At 38.0% G+C, this 13,780-nt stretch overlaps 1 protein-coding gene across 1 annotated transcript in view; it reads right to left on the bottom strand.

Annotated features, from left to right (window-relative positions):
- LOC117290142 (myotubularin-related protein 3-like) overlaps nucleotides 1-11,944 on the bottom strand; it is a 44,900-nt gene extending 32,956 nt beyond the window's left edge. The window contains exons 1-3 of the mRNA XM_033771397.1: nucleotides 11,797-11,944; nucleotides 1,638-1,775; nucleotides 433-642 (exon numbers count right to left, since the gene is read on the bottom strand). Of these exons, the coding sequence (XP_033627288.1) occupies nucleotides 433-642; nucleotides 1,638-1,676 (249 nt within the window). The 5' untranslated portion in view covers nucleotides 1,677-1,775; nucleotides 11,797-11,944. The remainder of the gene's footprint in view (nucleotides 1-432; nucleotides 643-1,637; nucleotides 1,776-11,796) is intronic.
- Between the last annotated feature and the right edge of the window lie 1,836 nt (nucleotides 11,945-13,780).

Here is a 13,780-nt window from a genome sequence, read left to right as displayed (position 1 = left end):
AAAGACATAGCTGGAGCTGTTTAAGGCTGGCTGGCCTTGCGTGTTTGGCGCGCAAGCTCTTGTATGCCAATTTACTTATGCAGAACGCAACTCATAGCTATTGGTACCAGCGCGTGATCTATTTTGTCCGTGCGCGTATACACAACCCAACGCGCTCAAAACATTTTTACAAAAGTTTTTGCAAATTAACAAACTTCAAAAATTCGCTGATTTTATTTTTTCACAGATTGTCTTTAATCGTGAAATTGTCTCACAAATGGGAATAAAAGAGTAGTGACTCGTTCTTAAACGACTGTTTAAAACCTTGCAGGGTCGTGGCCATGCAAAAAAACAACCTCGCCGTATCGCACAGCCACAACCCCGCCGACCATGACAGCAGTTTAAGAACTCGTCGCCTACTCTTTTGTTACCTCAATCTCCCACTAGACTTACATTGACAAATGATTCTTTGTTACGGATGAGCAGCCGATAGCTTGACAGCACAATGACTGCATCTGAAGCTCTGCCAAGGTACATCACGCTCTCTCCAGACAGCTGGTGGTATGGTACCTCTAACGTTGGATCATCCTTCAACATGGGTTTCAATGGGAAAGCTTCGCTGGACTGAAGACACACCAGACTATCTCCTTCCTCCTGATCAGCCTGGGTGAAAGCATGAATAATTCAACATCAAAATGTCAGTCAATGCAGGGCTCGAATTTTACTCTGGACCGCAGGCCCGAGATTTTAGTATCAGGCCAGTAAACTCACAGGCCCGGTTTTACCAAACTCTTCCTAACTTAGGATTAATCTTAGGACTTAGGACGGGTTCAGATCCGTATCCAAATACGCAGGATGCATTGAACCCTTCCTCGGCTGCAGTAGCGCTATTCACAATAACAATATCAATGCGCTTTATAAAAGTGCCCTCATCATTGGGCCAATAACATCCCTTTAATCTTTTTCAGCTCCCTGGAGAGTAAACAGCCAAGAGCTGCTGTAGCGCTCCAAAGGCTATTTCATACACAATATCAACCTCTACCCTCACAGGTACCCATTTACATGTATACCCCTGGATGAATAGTCTTGCTCAAGGACACAAGTGTCACGGCCGGGAATCGAACCCACACTCTGATGACTTAGCACCAGAACTTGAATTTAATGCCCTTAACCAATCGGCCACGACACTCTATACTCTGAGAAATTCAAATGTAAGCAAGTTATTATATAGACCATATTGAATAACCCCTTTGTTGCTATGAAAGTCTCCATCTTGTAGGGCAAACCGTATGCCATACATCAGTTAAGCATGCAGCATTCCCGGTTTGATTTCTATGGCACACCTACACACATCCCCACGCACACGCTCACAGACGCCATGTTGTAGGCCAGGTTTTCGAATGGTGACTTCATATTCAATACGCCTCTCTTAATATTCATGCGTGACAACATAATTCTTACCCAAAATGAGGCTAAAGGCGCACGTCCGCCACCACTTGCAGTGGCTGCGCCTATGGCCTTGTTTTGGGTGTGACATACCTCATGCATAAATATTAAGAGAGGCGGATACGGTCTTCTATTGTACAAAACTTTATTCAAATCTAACTCTCAAATGGCTTATTCTCACAAACAAGTTCATAGATAAGGAACTAACTAACCATCTCAATGTTGCCTCTAGTCTCCGCTATCCAGAACATACAGATGCTGCCAATACTCTCCCACTACAGGAGGATGGACACTCTTCAGGCAAGAGAACAAAACTGCAGAAATGACGGCTGTGTTGGAGTCTACACAATCTGTCGGATAAAAATGACAGTTCAGACTAAACAACTGAATACTCCAAAGCACATCCCGCTCACTGCACAGCGGTGATCACGTGACAAACAGGCTCTTTAAATTATGTCAAGCAGTAGGCCTATGTGTTTACATGAACATTTAAAGGAACACGTTGCCTTGGATCGGACGAGTTGGTCTATAAAAAGCGTTTGTAACCGTTTGTTATAAAATGCATATATGGTTGGACAGATGTTTTAAAAGTAGAATACAATGATCCACACAAGTCTGCTCGAAATTGCGTGGTTTTCCTTTTACTGTGTGAACTAACACGGTCGGACATGTATGGGAGTCAAAAATTTGACTCCCATAAATGGCCAACCGTGTTAGTCGACGAGGTAAAAGGAAAACCGTGCAATTTCGAGGCATGTTTTTGTGGATCATTGTATTCTACTTTTAGAACATCTTTCTACCCATGCATTTTATAAACAACGGTTACAAACGCTTTTCAAGACCAACTCGACCGATCCAAGGCAACGTGTTCCTTTAATGTATGTATCACAGAGCCGCACATACCTCTACAAAAACACAACATGGAGTTCAGCTGCATGTACACATGTATTAACTTTGTAGTTTTCAATTAATTATTCCAAACTTGACAAGCCTTAAATCCACATGATGCTGAGTCATCATGCATTATGGATTAATAAATGCACCACGGTTGATTATCAGAAAATAACATGATGATATAATTTACAGCCATTTATACACTTTCGGAACAGAAAAAAAAAAGTTCACAGATTTACAAATTACTTACAGGGTTTACAGAAGGCAATGGTGAAAGACTTCCTTTGAAACATAAAATTCTTGAAACAATTATCAATTCTCGATATCGCGAATTACGAAGTTATTTTAAACACATCATGACACGGCAAAACGTGCGGAAACAAAGGTGGGTTTTCCCGTTATTTTCTCCCGACTCCGACGACCGATTGAGCCTAAATTTTCACAGGTTTGTTATTTTATAAGTTGTGATACACAAAATGTGGACCTTTGGACAGTACTGTTTACCGAAAGTGTCCAATGGCTTTAATCTTGAAGATTCCTTGATACACAATTGGGCTTACTCCAAACCCTGAAAATGAGTACAATCTGATGAAGTGCAGTCTGTTAATCTTTAAGAAAAACTGCCAGACTTGGATTTTCAGCTGCCATGAGGCAAGGTCAAAGCATACCTAAGGACAAATCAATGTAGAATGGTGAAGTAATGGGAACTTTGTATGGCTATCTACAGTACATGTATCCGTGTTTCTTCAAAACTATACAGTACACAAGGTCAGTTAATGTATGTAACGATGATGGACTTGTAAAATGACAAGCAAATTGGTCCTGCTGGCCAGTCACTAAACAAAAGCCTAATAAACGTGTTAAGGGCAAACCCAGTAACAGTGGTTATGAATATGACCCTACAAATGTCCAGTCACATACACCTACCATGCCTACACATGACCGTGTTTTCCAGGTGTACTCTGTATACACGTATACAGGAAGGAAAGAGGTTTCAATGTACTGGCTCATATTGCATATCAACGCATTCATTACAGGTAAAGGTTACAATATGTACAGTACCACTGCGCAACAAAACATGCTGGCAAATCACTCACATGAGAATTGCATACAATGTGTACATGTATGTACAGATACATGTACATGTAATGTTGATACAGCATTCCAATGTTAGACTAGACTAAACTTGTAATGTGAACCGATTGCAAACCCACATTTCTAGGGTGCAGTTTCATTAACGGACAAGCCAAAAAAACAGATCAGTGCCTGCGCCTTATAAATACCCATATATGTAATTACCCACTTGGACCAGAATGCTCCCCATAAACGCTTTAAAACTAGCGTATCATGCAATGTACGCGCGAATTGTGTGGCCCGCAAATTTCGGCCAATACGCAAAAAAAAAAAATGAATGCCTGGGAAGCCATTATGAAAAATTCCTAGAGAACCCTGTCATGGCATTTAAAAACCTACACACACTTTAAATGACTCCAAGTTAATGAAAATGACAAAATTCATAAAATATTTTAATTGTATTCCTTGTTACACCAAGGAACAATACAAAATATTCAAACAATATTGATCACAGATGTTATGTAGCGTGAACATGGAAGGACTGCAGGATGACACACACCGTATCAGAGGTGTGAAGCCTGGTTCATACTTCCTGCGAATGCGAATGCGAAGCGATTGCTGACGTAACAAATTCGCAACGAATAATTCGCAGCAGTTGAACTCTGCTCGACTCACTTGCGAATATCGGTGCGAAAGGAGGGTTGTGACGTCAAATTCACGTCAAATTTGCTTCGCATTCGCATTTGCAGGAAGTATGAACCGGGCTTAAGGCCTACGGCTTACAGGAGTTCATTGGATGAAGAACATAATCTGACTGTAAAATAGTTCATTGCTTATAAGTACTTATCATAATCATGGCTCGAAATGCCCACTTTCCTTCGAGTTCTGTGAAAAATAAATCCACAGGCAAATCACTCGGTTGGGATTTGATTTTTGCAACATGGTAGAGTGTATGTTTTACCACTAGACCACCGAGCTTGCCCCGTGGCTAGGGGCAGTTCAAATCCACATGAGCAAAAGGGAAGGTACACGTTTGGTGATTGTCAAAGACCAGTCTTCTCACTTGGTGTATCCCATCATAACCATAAAATAACATGCCTGTGAAAATTTGGCTTCAATTGGTCATCGAAGTTGCGAGAAAATGATGAAAGAAAACACACCCTTGTTGGACGAAATTGTGTGCTTTCAGATAAAAATAAAAGACTTCTAGCTAGAAGTCTTTTATTATTTTAGTGAGAAATTACCTCTTTCTCAAAAACTACATTACTTCACAGGGAGTCGTTTCCCACAATGTTTTATACCATCAACAGCTCTCCAATGCTTGTTACCAAGTCAGTTTTTAAGTTTTGAGTAATTACCAAACGTGTACCTTCCCTTTAATAGATGTCCTCTACTGTATACTGTACATATAAATAGCAAATGCCCAATGCACCACACCTGCGTGTCACTGTAAAACAAAGTTCTTTATCCCCAAAACAATTTATATACAGTTAGTTATGTACATCATGGGTTACTAATATTAAAATGTTTCTTGAGTCTAGAATGTGAGTGAGGTGAACTCATTCATTACCACCTGCCCTATTACTACAACCTATTACTACAACATTTTCTCCAGACAACCTTGATTTGCTTGATGATCATTCAACACTTATGGTACATGTACAATAATGCTTAATTACTACCTTCATGTAACACTACATGTAGAGGTTGTACTGTACTAAGTAGATTTTTTCCAGACAGCCTTGATACATTTACATACACTCTACTTTGTGCGTTTTATAAAACAAATTTTTAACACAATTCATAGTGCATTTTTGTCACAGAATATTGGATCTTTGTGAAGTCTGGCTTTTCCTTCGCCTCATGAAATGGAAAAGTCCAGCTTTCACCGCGTTGTTTGTTACATTATGCCTATTAATAATAATAACAATAATAATACCCTAATTTATAATGCGCCTTTCTCCAAAGGATACAAAGCGCCAAGTATTTACTGCAAGGTGAGTGGGACAAAGTTAGAATAATGAGACGGAATCCCTATCATCATGTAATGGCTTACAAGTTGCTGTGGTGCAAATATGGTGCAAATATGCTGCCACTTCTGGGGCAAAGTATTCATTACGCATTCGATTTGTAATCTCACTGGTGCAAATGGAAGAGAGACAAAATTACAGACTCTTCCGTGTTCCATCTGTGATTTCACTTGTACATGTAGGAAAACTATGAAGGCCTACAGTATCCTCCTCGTACCAGTTTTCACTGTATTATGCCTTTTTCTTTGAATTGGAAAAAAATAATGATGCCATATATCAACCGATGCCCTAATTATCTTCATTTGTTTATATTAAGTATGCAAACATAAATTAAAACTTGATGGACATTGAAATGTTCACACCACACACCGATCTTCAATGACTTCAACTGGTCCCATTTGTTTTGAGTTTTTCCTATTTTCAAGGCAAACAAGAAAGAATGGTTACCCGGTGAAGAAATATCTGCAGTGACTGCAAGTGTTCTGTGAGACTCTGTGTACGATTCTATAGCCAGCAGTTGTCTTCATTTTTTTCACAATATTTTTTATTACATTTTAAAAATGACCATGGTAATTTGCAAAAAAAAAAAAAAAGTGTGAATAATTATTGGCTTTTAAATCTGATTTTTATTTATTTTTAATAACAATTTTTTCCCTTAATATTTATAATAAAGTGTAAAAATAAAAAGTAATAATTGAATCACCAAGCTGATGTTTAAATTTTAATATTTATAAAAATATTGATCTGAGGGTTAAAACAAAAATCTCAAAAAATATTAGAAAATAATATAAGGCACATGGCTTCTTTAAGCCTCTGTATTTTTTTCCAAGAATGCTCAGCAGAATGTTCAGTCACATGATTTGATCGTGAATTGTGAATTGAAATAGTGTTTGATGAAACATTTTCGGTGGGCAATTTTTTTTATATGGCCTCAACTTTATGACATATTTTTGTACCTTGTAGAAATGCCTAAAATACCCAACTTTTTGCATTACAAGTGCAAACCAGTGGAGCCTTACGTGTTTCTAAGTTTTGGTCAAGGGAGAGGAGACTCTTTGCTTGGCAATTAAAACCAAAATTTTTGTATCTAGGGACTGTTTACATCGTGCACAGAGAGGTAAAAGATTTGCCACGATTTTAGGGACACCTTGAAAACAGGACCTCCTTCGATATAACAAAAGCGTCCCTATTACATCAAGGATAAAGAAATACAAAATAATGTGCAGTGCATGTTTTATAAAACAACACAGTAGACCTGCTGGCCAACCAGTGGATGTACATGCAAGAAATAAATACTTTGTTTAGCAGACTATAGAGCTTTGAAACTGTATTACTATACACCATCAGATGAAAGAACTTTGAAATGTAAATAGTAAACAAGCTTGAACAAGATGCTGCAACAAGTTTGTACATGCAATACAACGATATCAACTTAAGTTGCAAAATGCAAATACCCATGGATGATTGTGTATTATAAAGGCACTTGAACTTTGACTTTGTAATGTGAAGATAGATAGTGCCAACAATGCACGTAGTTAGCTTCACAGACAGACAAATACACACATGCAATGGTGCCACCAGCAGACATACATGTGTGAAAGACACTGGACACTATTGGTTATTGTCAAAGACCATACTTCTCACTTGGTGTATCTCAACATATATGCATAAAATAACAAACCTGTGAAAATTTGAGCTCAATCGGTCATTGAAGTTGGATTGCCCTTTCACCCGATTTTTTGCTTGGGGACGGTCGGTCGGGATTGTTTTTTTTTTTCTAATGTCAAAGACTGCCCAAAACTGCATAAACATTTGATGAAAAAATCTAGTTGTCGAACAAGCAAGGTATTAATCATCTTATACATCTCGCTTCAAGCGCTCTTTTTGCGTCTTTACTTTGGCAAATTCCCTCAAAAACAAGCAATTTCCAAGAGTCATTTCATTCACCATGTTTTTCATCCGTTCAATAAACGAGCGATACCATATGGGCATTACTGGCAACAGCGCCCTCTGTTGTTCAATGGAGTGTAAGACTGGTTCCTTGTGAAGTCATGGCATTGTGACACAGGCTCACCCTATCCGTGCGTGTGAGGGAAATCGATCTAAATTTGTACGTTGCGTTTTTGTGAACGTTGAAACCACGACTGTTGCACTGGATAATTATTGTCAAAATTCGGAAGTAAAAAAAGGGGGGGAAAACGAAAATATAAATTTAAAAAAAACCTTGACTGAGATTTTGCTACTTTTACGGTCGGTCGGGATAGGGCAATCCAACAATTTTTTTGAGGCCTAATGACAGAAAAACACCATTGTCACACAAAGTTGTATGCATTTGATGGTTGATTTCAGACCCTCAAATTTTAAATCTGAGGTCTTGAAATCAAAATCGTGGAAAATTACTTATTCCTCGAAAACTATGTTACTTCAGAGGGAGCCGTTTCTCACAATGTTTTATACTATCACCTCTCCCCATTACTCATTACCAAGTAAAGTTTTATGCTAATATTTACTTTGAGTAGCTACCAAGAGTCCACTGCCTTTAAGTATTGTATGAATACACAGTATTGCTGGCATTGTACAGTACATTCACAGTTTCAAACAGTCTTCCTCTCCAAAAAAGTTCAGTTTTCCTGGAAAACCACACACAGTTTAGTCAATAACTTACAATGACTTAGTACACCACACAAAAGGTATTAAACTGAGCCTCATAAGTCAGCTCAGCTCACAAAAACCCTCTTTGACTGCACAGAGTTGACATGGATTTCACAAAGAGTTAAGACTGGTCTTATCTCTAGTTAGGACAAGTTACTTGTCCTTACTTATGTAGGACTAGCCATACGTTTGTTAATATCTCATAGGACTTGTAAAATCTACCCCAGGCCATGCAACTCAAAATAAGCCTATCCAAATAAATGTGTTTTGTTGATGGGACTACTGTATAAGCTTGGGCGATATATCGCCGACAACATATCGCGATATTCGATATAATCGCGATTAATTAAATTTGACATCATCAGTCTTCAAACTCCCAGTGAAAGTTGTAGAAGAGATGGTCATAGCATAAGAGAGGTGTTCTAATGACTATATTCTTCTGGTTTTACTCCAAACCTATGGGGTGCAAGATGTCTCAGCTAGGAAATACATGTACATCGCGATATTGCGATACTTAATCGATATCGTGATATATCGATATTTAGATTAAAACCAAATCGATCCGATATCGAAATCCTTTCCAAATTAGTATCGCGATATTCGATAGTATTGTGATATCGCCCAAGCTTACTACTGTACATTTACAGTATGGGGGTTTAACCGCTGTACTGTCAAGTAACAGACAATGCTGAACTACAGAGTGCTTGAAGTATCAATTTATACCTACTTAAAAGTAGCCATACATGTACTGGTACTTATTGGTAATATTAAGGTCAAACAAAACTTTGGTGAGAAGCACTGTTGGCAGTATTACAAACTATTTTGAGAAAAGCATTCCCTTCGAGGTAATAGAATTATTTTGATAATTTGTTTGCCTAAAATGTCTGACTCATGAGAAGAGTTTCATGCATGAATCGTTTCTCAGATTGCTGATGGAATTAATGTATTCGATTACTGAGCAAAAATCTGAAAAAAATGACTGGAAGAGCACCAAGGCAGCCGAGGAAAGGGCAATATAGGAAACAACTTATATTCAATGATCTTCCTGGAATGTTTTTGATAACATTATCAGCATATTTTAATATCAAACAACATTCAACTTTTAGTCATGCCATATCAGGCAGATGATGCTATTTTTATAAAGGAATTTATTGATTAATGTACATTTACCATTTACACAGGCTGATACAGTATACATGTACAGTGCATCTGTGTAAATGGTAAATGTACATAATCAGGCCTGTGAGTGGACTTTTGAAATAAGAGCCGAAACAATACATGATGCACATTATCAGGCCTGTGAAATATCCATTTGTAGTGTAGTGGTAAAACGGAGTATTTGGGGACTGAATTATGGTAAGAATTTATAACTTTTAAAATTTTTTGAGATTGCGGAGTGGGTTCTCTGGTCGCCCCCTCGGACATTGAGATATCAAAGGACATATAGAGCCTAATTTTTGCGAGATTAAAATAAAAATAAAGAGAAATTTTTTATTCCAAAAATCATTGAACAATGATTGAACCACCATCGTTTAACGCATGAGAGATATAAACCTATGAGGTTACGGGAGACGATAGCCGGACGAAACCGAAATAGTTCTAGGAGTAGGCCAAGGCCAACCATAAAGGTGACAAAATTTATGGGAACTTTTCGGCAGAAATGCCCTCCCTTTAATTTCAGCAGGCCTTTATTTACAGTAAAGAAAAATACTTTCCTTTAATAAGAGATTTGACTAAATTCACTTTCTCTAAATTTGAAAAAATAATGTTGATCATGAACAAATCTGCTTTCATTTTCAATAGGCCCTGCATTGAGGAAGTTTAGAGAGCATGATCTACATTAGGCCTGGGCGAATTATTCGAATATCCGGTTAATGGCGAATAGGTTTTCCTATCCGTAACCGCGAATGCCTTTTTTTTCTTAACCGGATATCTGCATAGGGCGCGAATAGCTATTTATAAACCGGATAGTTCTGTAATTATAACCAAGTAACCGGATATTCTTTAATATCCGAATATCCGCGGACGTCGGGTGACAACTGATAGGAATATTTTGTCTGAATCCTTATGAAACTTCTATTCAGACAGCATAAAACAGCATAAATTAAGTATTTAACTATGCTCACCTCCGTGAAGAGTTAAAACAATGACATTTCTGACGTAATTTGTTCAAAGATTACAAAAGTTTTCCTTCACATAGAGTCAATCCTGACAAAAGAAACAGCAAATCGGCATCTTTAAATTAGATCCGGTTATTTTTATGAATGAACCGAGTGACACTGTCTAAAACTAATATCAATCCGCCCATAAGATCTCATTCACATATTTTTTTTTTAAATAGCGCCCTCTAGCGGCAAAAAAAAAATATTCAAATATCCGGTTAATTTCTGATAGTTGGCCAGCGGTATCCGAATACCAATATTTCACTATTCGCCCAGCACTAATCTACATGTACATCATGTAGGTCATTAATGACAATTTGAAGACTGCTAACATTTTACAATTCTAAATTACATTGTCCGTTTAACTATGCCCGCCGTTCACTCATATAGCATGCACTGCCTTGTAACACCCCTTTTACAGAATGGTTTAGTCCAACTCGGGCCGCGGCTCGGCACTTCGTCAATCCAATTGGCTGGTCTGTGGTTCAGCGCTCGGTGACCAAAAAATAAAGCATTGAACATATCGGGAAGTCTCAAAATGGCGATGCGCAAGTTTAAAATAGAACCTGGGAAATTTGTGACTGTTTCGCTCCGGGATCTGGTAAGTTTTTGTCCTTTTTTTTCAAAATATATTTTCTCAATTGTGTTTTTGAGTGTTATTCATTAGACATTGAGGATTATAAGTAAGTGTTCCTAGAATTTGTGTCATGATTTTTGAAAGTGGTAAAAATTGAGCAAATCTGTTGACTTAACTATTTCGCCTTTATCATTTCAGCATGCTTCGTAATGTAACCCTCCGGCTCCGCCGTCGGCAGGAGGGTTGCGTTATCGCAACTATGGTAGACCCACTATTTATATTATGGATAACTTTCCATATCACGCCACCACTATTTCACTTATGTTTACAAAAAGGGCTATCTAATTGAGGTTAATTAGAATTAGATGATAAAAATGATTTCATATCGAATGAACAAGAGGTGGAGTGATGCGGAAACCTTTCCTTTATTATTAAATATGGCAAGGCAAGCAATAAGAACTAATTTAGATGAGTAGACTTGTGTAGCTGTACAGAGATGACAATCAAATAAAAACTTCAAAGTTCAAATAAATCAGCAAAGTGTACGTAAGTAAGTGTGTTAAAAGTGGTCAGTGACAGCACTGCGACTGTCTGTGACAGTCACAGTGAGTTACTGAATGGGGCCTACTGCTGGTTTTTGTTTATTTCCTCCACCCACAAAAAAATGCCAAAATGGCGAGTGTGGCAATCTTCAAAACACCTCATTCCTCAGTTTGATGACTAACATTTTATTTAAACTGACTGATTCACCGACATGTACTAATGTAGACATGTGTGTCTGCTTTCAAATGTGACACTGGGGTTGTTTTCGTTGCAAAGTTTTTCATCCAACCATGGTTGCTCCATGATCCAACTGTGTGCAGGAGGAATAGGCGCAGTCAACAACAACAGTAACACAGTCCATGCTGAGTCAGTGAGTGTTCTGTCAACTCAAGGATAGTTAGAAAATAGAATAGTGAGAGGGAAAAGCTCCAGTAAATACCTCTGTTATGACTAACTAGAACCTCTCTGAAGTTCAGGAAATCCACACGTATTCTCCAAGCCACAGCATAATCATTTTTTACAAAGAATTAGTGTTCAATGCAGCGAGCAAAGTAGATGTTTTTGCTGACGAACTGTAAACAACTCGCCACACACACCTACCCTGAACAAAATGGCGGCGAGAGGTTTGATTGACAGGCTTCGTTTGCGTGATGTCATCTTTCTGTATGTATCGTTTTTGTGTTTGCAGAAGTTACAGTCATGTGACTTTTGGGGGGTGGAGTTAGTGAGTGGTTTTCCCCGGGATTGCGGTTTATCATGCAAGAGATCATACTCCACAAACCCAGTCAAGGGTAACGTCAATAAACAGAAATTAGGGGTTTGTTTTTATGACGAAATCAAAGCTATTTTGTTGATGTTGATATAACTATGTACGGTTTGATAAACACGCAGACACGGTCGGTATGAAAGTGCATAATTATTTCCAATTATTGTAAACTTGTCACGAGATCGAGAGAGGGCGCTTTTACTGAATAGGAAATCTGCTGCGCAAAAAAGCAGCAAACGCGCGTTTGCGAGTTGGGAATTTAAACCACGAGGCGGCCCACGAGTCTGCATATTATATTCTGAAAAACCAAGTTACTTTAGAGGGAGTCGTTCCTCACATCGTTTTATACCATCAACAAGCTTTTAATTTTATGCAAAAAAATTATGTTGAGTTATTACCAAAAGTGTCCAGTGCTTTACTGATTTGTAAACATGCAAGGCTTTCTTTATTACCTAATTCTGCTCTTAGAATATAGTTTGTAAAACTGGCCTTTGGACATCAGCTTTCTGTTGTGTGAGAATGTGTTTGACACACGATGTGGGAATCAGAGCAGCAACAGAATACTACACTCTACATAATGAGGGGGGAACATTCCATAATCAGGGAGATTTTCAAATGTGTTCATCAGCAGACTATGGAATGATTGATTCATTTTCAGAGAACTTTCTGCAGAATCAAGGAAAGTTGGCAGCTCTGGCAGTTAGTTATGTCTCCTTCAACCGCAGCCTTCAAAGAAACTGCCCAACCAGCTTTTAGAGGGATGAGGCTACCTGTGGGCTCACATATCCTCTAGTTCACCCTTCAGTTTTTACGCACCCTAAGTAATAGTCTATAAATATATGTCTTGTTGTCTTGTCGCCACTTTAACTTCTCAATCACCTTATTTCTTATGCACTTTGCCTGTGACATCACTTCTGCACCATCCTAGTATAGTTATATTAAAGCTGAATAAGGATTCCACCATTAAAGGCAGTGGACACTATTGGTAATTACTCAAAATAATTATAAGCACGAAACCTTACTTGGTAATGAGTAATGAGTAGAGGTTGATAGTATAAAACATTGTGACACACGGCTCCCTCTGAAGTGACGTAGTTTTCGAGAAAGAAGTAATTTTCCACAAATTAATTAAGTAATTTTCCACAAATTAATTAAGTAATTTTCCACAAATTTGATTTCGAGACCTCAAGTTTAGAACTTGAGGTCTCGAAATCAACCATCTGACAAGGGTGTTTATTCTGTCATTAATTATCTCGCAACTTCGACGACCAATTGAGCTCAAATTTTTACAGGTTTGGCATTTCATGCATATGTTGAGATACACCAAGTGAGAAGACTGGTCTTTGATAATTACCAATAGTGTCCACTGCCTTTAAAGATTGAAGATTGGTTTATATGTCAACTTTGGTATGAGTAGGGTAAATAAAAATCTTTTGAAACTAGTAATGAAGGTTTTGTACATCTTGTTTTAATACATTCACTTTAATGAGCACTACAATATACAATGCTTTACAGCTTAACCAAAATGATAACCTTATTAGGTCTGGTTTATTACTGTTAATACTACAGTTAACCAGGGTTACATAACCAGCCTAAACCGGCTAGGTTATGCAATAGTCGGGTAAACTCCTGTCTATATTACAGTTTAATCGGGGTA

Source organism: Asterias rubens, chromosome 5, assembly GCF_902459465.1.
Source record: "Asterias rubens chromosome 5, eAstRub1.3, whole genome shotgun sequence".
NCBI lineage: Eukaryota > Metazoa > Echinodermata > Asteroidea > Forcipulatida > Asteriidae > Asterias > Asterias rubens.
The sequence above is the reverse complement of the archived record's forward strand: the minus strand, read 5'-3'. Positions and strand labels throughout refer to the sequence as shown.